Source organism: Teleopsis dalmanni, chromosome 1, assembly GCF_002237135.1.
Source record: "Teleopsis dalmanni isolate 2A chromosome 1, ASM223713v2, whole genome shotgun sequence".
NCBI classification, from domain to species: Eukaryota; Metazoa; Arthropoda; class Insecta; order Diptera; family Diopsidae; genus Teleopsis; species Teleopsis dalmanni.
In genome coordinates, this window is record NC_051846.1 from 209,300,440 (window position 1) to 209,303,011 (window position 2,572).

General features: G+C 34.8%; 1 protein-coding gene across 1 annotated transcript; it reads left to right on the top strand.

Annotated features, from left to right (window-relative positions):
- The first annotated feature begins 589 nt into the window (after positions 1–589).
- Positions 590–1,929, top strand: LOC119667176 (SET domain-containing protein SmydA-8-like). Its single transcript, XM_038076464.1, has 2 exons — positions 590–1,787; positions 1,867–1,929. Exons 1-2 carry the CDS (start codon positions 891–893, stop codon positions 1,927–1,929), a joined length of 960 nt encoding a protein of 319 aa, XP_037932392.1. The 5' UTR covers positions 590–890.
- The last annotated feature ends 643 nt before the right edge of the window (positions 1,930–2,572 follow it).

The window sequence follows — 2,572 nt, forward strand, 5'->3', positions numbered from 1 at the left end:
ATGCGATGGCTTTCCAATTACGCCCATTCAACGATTGTGAAAATTATATATTTAATAATAATACATCATTGATCTAACTTTTCCTTGAGCTGCCTCCAACACACTCGTCAATCTGTCCTATTGTAAGTTTGTTTAGCTTGTTCTGCCACTTGCTTGGGATGCATTCATTACAGAATGCCTTAGCCATTTCAAGCGTTGAAACTTGATGTATTTTATAAGATTCTGCTCGTTTATTATATGAGCGCGCGGTCTATATACACAACGTATATGCATATATATATTTATGTGAATATATTTTTTAATAAATAAAACTTATGAATTTCTATAAATTTTCATTTGTTATTATAATAAAATTAGAAACAAAACTATCGAGAACATATGGAAGTTCTGGCCAATGTAAAAATAAACAATACGAAATAAAAATCAAATCCAAGAGAAAAGATAAATAAAATAAAAAAGTTTGTGTTTCAGAGAACAAAGTAATTAAAAGTTTTTCTAAATTTACAAATATATAAAATTTTCTCTACTCTCATTTCCATGTCAAGCGAGTCAAGAAGCACAATTAAATTTAGTGTAAAATTTGTATCTGAAGAATTTGTTAGTTTCAAAAACATTAAATGCACCATTAAAGATTATTGGTGGAAAACAAAAGACAAATGCAAAATGTCGGAAAATTAGGCTAGAAAAATTGATTATATGCTCACAGTTGCGGTCGAGTATTGTAGAGATTAAGTCGACGAAAGCAGCACGTTGCGCCGCAAGACCAACTGATTACGCAAAAATAAACTCAATCCAAACGGTTTTGTGTGAAAAAGTGGAATATTTCAAAAGAAAAACTGAATAAGTGAAAATCAGCAAATAATTTCTGCAGTGTTTAATCGATATTAAAAATGCCCAATCCAGCAGCTTTTACACCATTAATAACTGATGCTCAACTCTCTAGCGTGACGTCAACGCCAGAATTGGCACGACTGCTTGATTTGCACTTGGGAAAATATCGTCAAAGTGATCCTGCTTGGGAAGTAGCTGAGTCTGTCATATCAGGTCGCGGTATATTCGCACGGCGTGATATAGCCGCTTGCGAAGAATTATTTCGCGAACACACCTTACTAGTCGGTCCCACAGCGCACAAAAACACCAAACTGAATACCTGCGTCATATGCTATTGCCTCATTGAAGGACCTGATGTGCTCTGTTTAGCTGGTTGCTCACTGCCTGTTTGTAGAACATGTAGTCAATCGGAACAGCATGAAAAAGAATGCAAACTTTTTCGTAAATGGATACCCAAAGACCTAACTCAAATAAATCCCTGTTCACTGCGTATTTTATCGACGATTCGTTGTTTCTTCCTAGACGAAGATCAACGCAAACTTTTGTATGCAATGCAGGCCAATGCGGATAAATACTATTTACGTGAAGTTGCTAACGCCTCCGCTTGCTTTAAATATTTTCCCAAAGATCCTGAAATGTTGGACTATTTTCATCGCACCATCTGTGCTTTCAATACAAATGCGTTTGAAGGTCGCAGTAAAGTGAATGGACATGAAATCATGGTGCGCGCGCTCTTTCCATTGGCTGGGCTATTGAACCATGAGTGCACACCGAATGCTAGTCATCATTTCGAGAATGCTGAGACAATAGTGGTGACATCAACGCGTGCAATAGCTAAAGGGGAAGAAATCACAACATCATACACCAAAGTTTTATGGAGCAATTTGGCGCGTAAACTATTTTTAGGTTTGACTAAGCATTTTACGTGTCACTGCAGGAGATGTCAAGATCCCACGGTGAGTATCGAAATGAAGCTAATAGATTCGAATAATTATAATGTTAGCATTTTATTATTTTTTATAAAAACTTTTCAAGTACTGTGAAGTGTGTGCAGCAACAGAATTTCAGTTTGTTAATCGTGCAAGGCATAAAATTTAGCAGGCAATTAAGTTTTGCCATAAGTGAAAAATAAATTCTCAAAATGCTTGTTCACGTCTAGTACATAAATTTTTTTTTTTCACTAGAAGGCTTTTGTCTAATTTATTCATATCATTTGCTGCTTTTCATTCACAACTCATTGAAGACAATGGCAGTGGGTCTGTTGTTTCATAAATAAAAAAATGGCTTTCACGCTTTTTGAACGCGTGCCTACGCAAGCTTTTTTATGCTTTTTTATCAAACATGTTTGATGCTTTTTTAAGCAATAAAAGCTGTGCTTTTGGTAAGCACCATAGTTCCTTTTATATAGCATGCTAGAGAAGTTCTCTCAGCTTTTGTAGCATGATATAATTTTGGTTTTTAAAAACAATGAAATACATTTTTATGATGTGTAAAAATGTTATTCTTGACATTTAGTTGAATTAGTTATTGATATATGAGATATAGATTTACTATATCTGTGAAATGAAAATACTCAGAAAAATTTTTGACCCCGTGAAAGAAAACGGGATGCATCGCATAAGAAACAACTACGAGATATAACGTCTAACTGAAGATAATACAATCAACAAATTTAAGAAAAAGCAGCGATCAAGATGAGTTGGACATGTGATACGAATGCCGGATATGAGAACATAGGAAC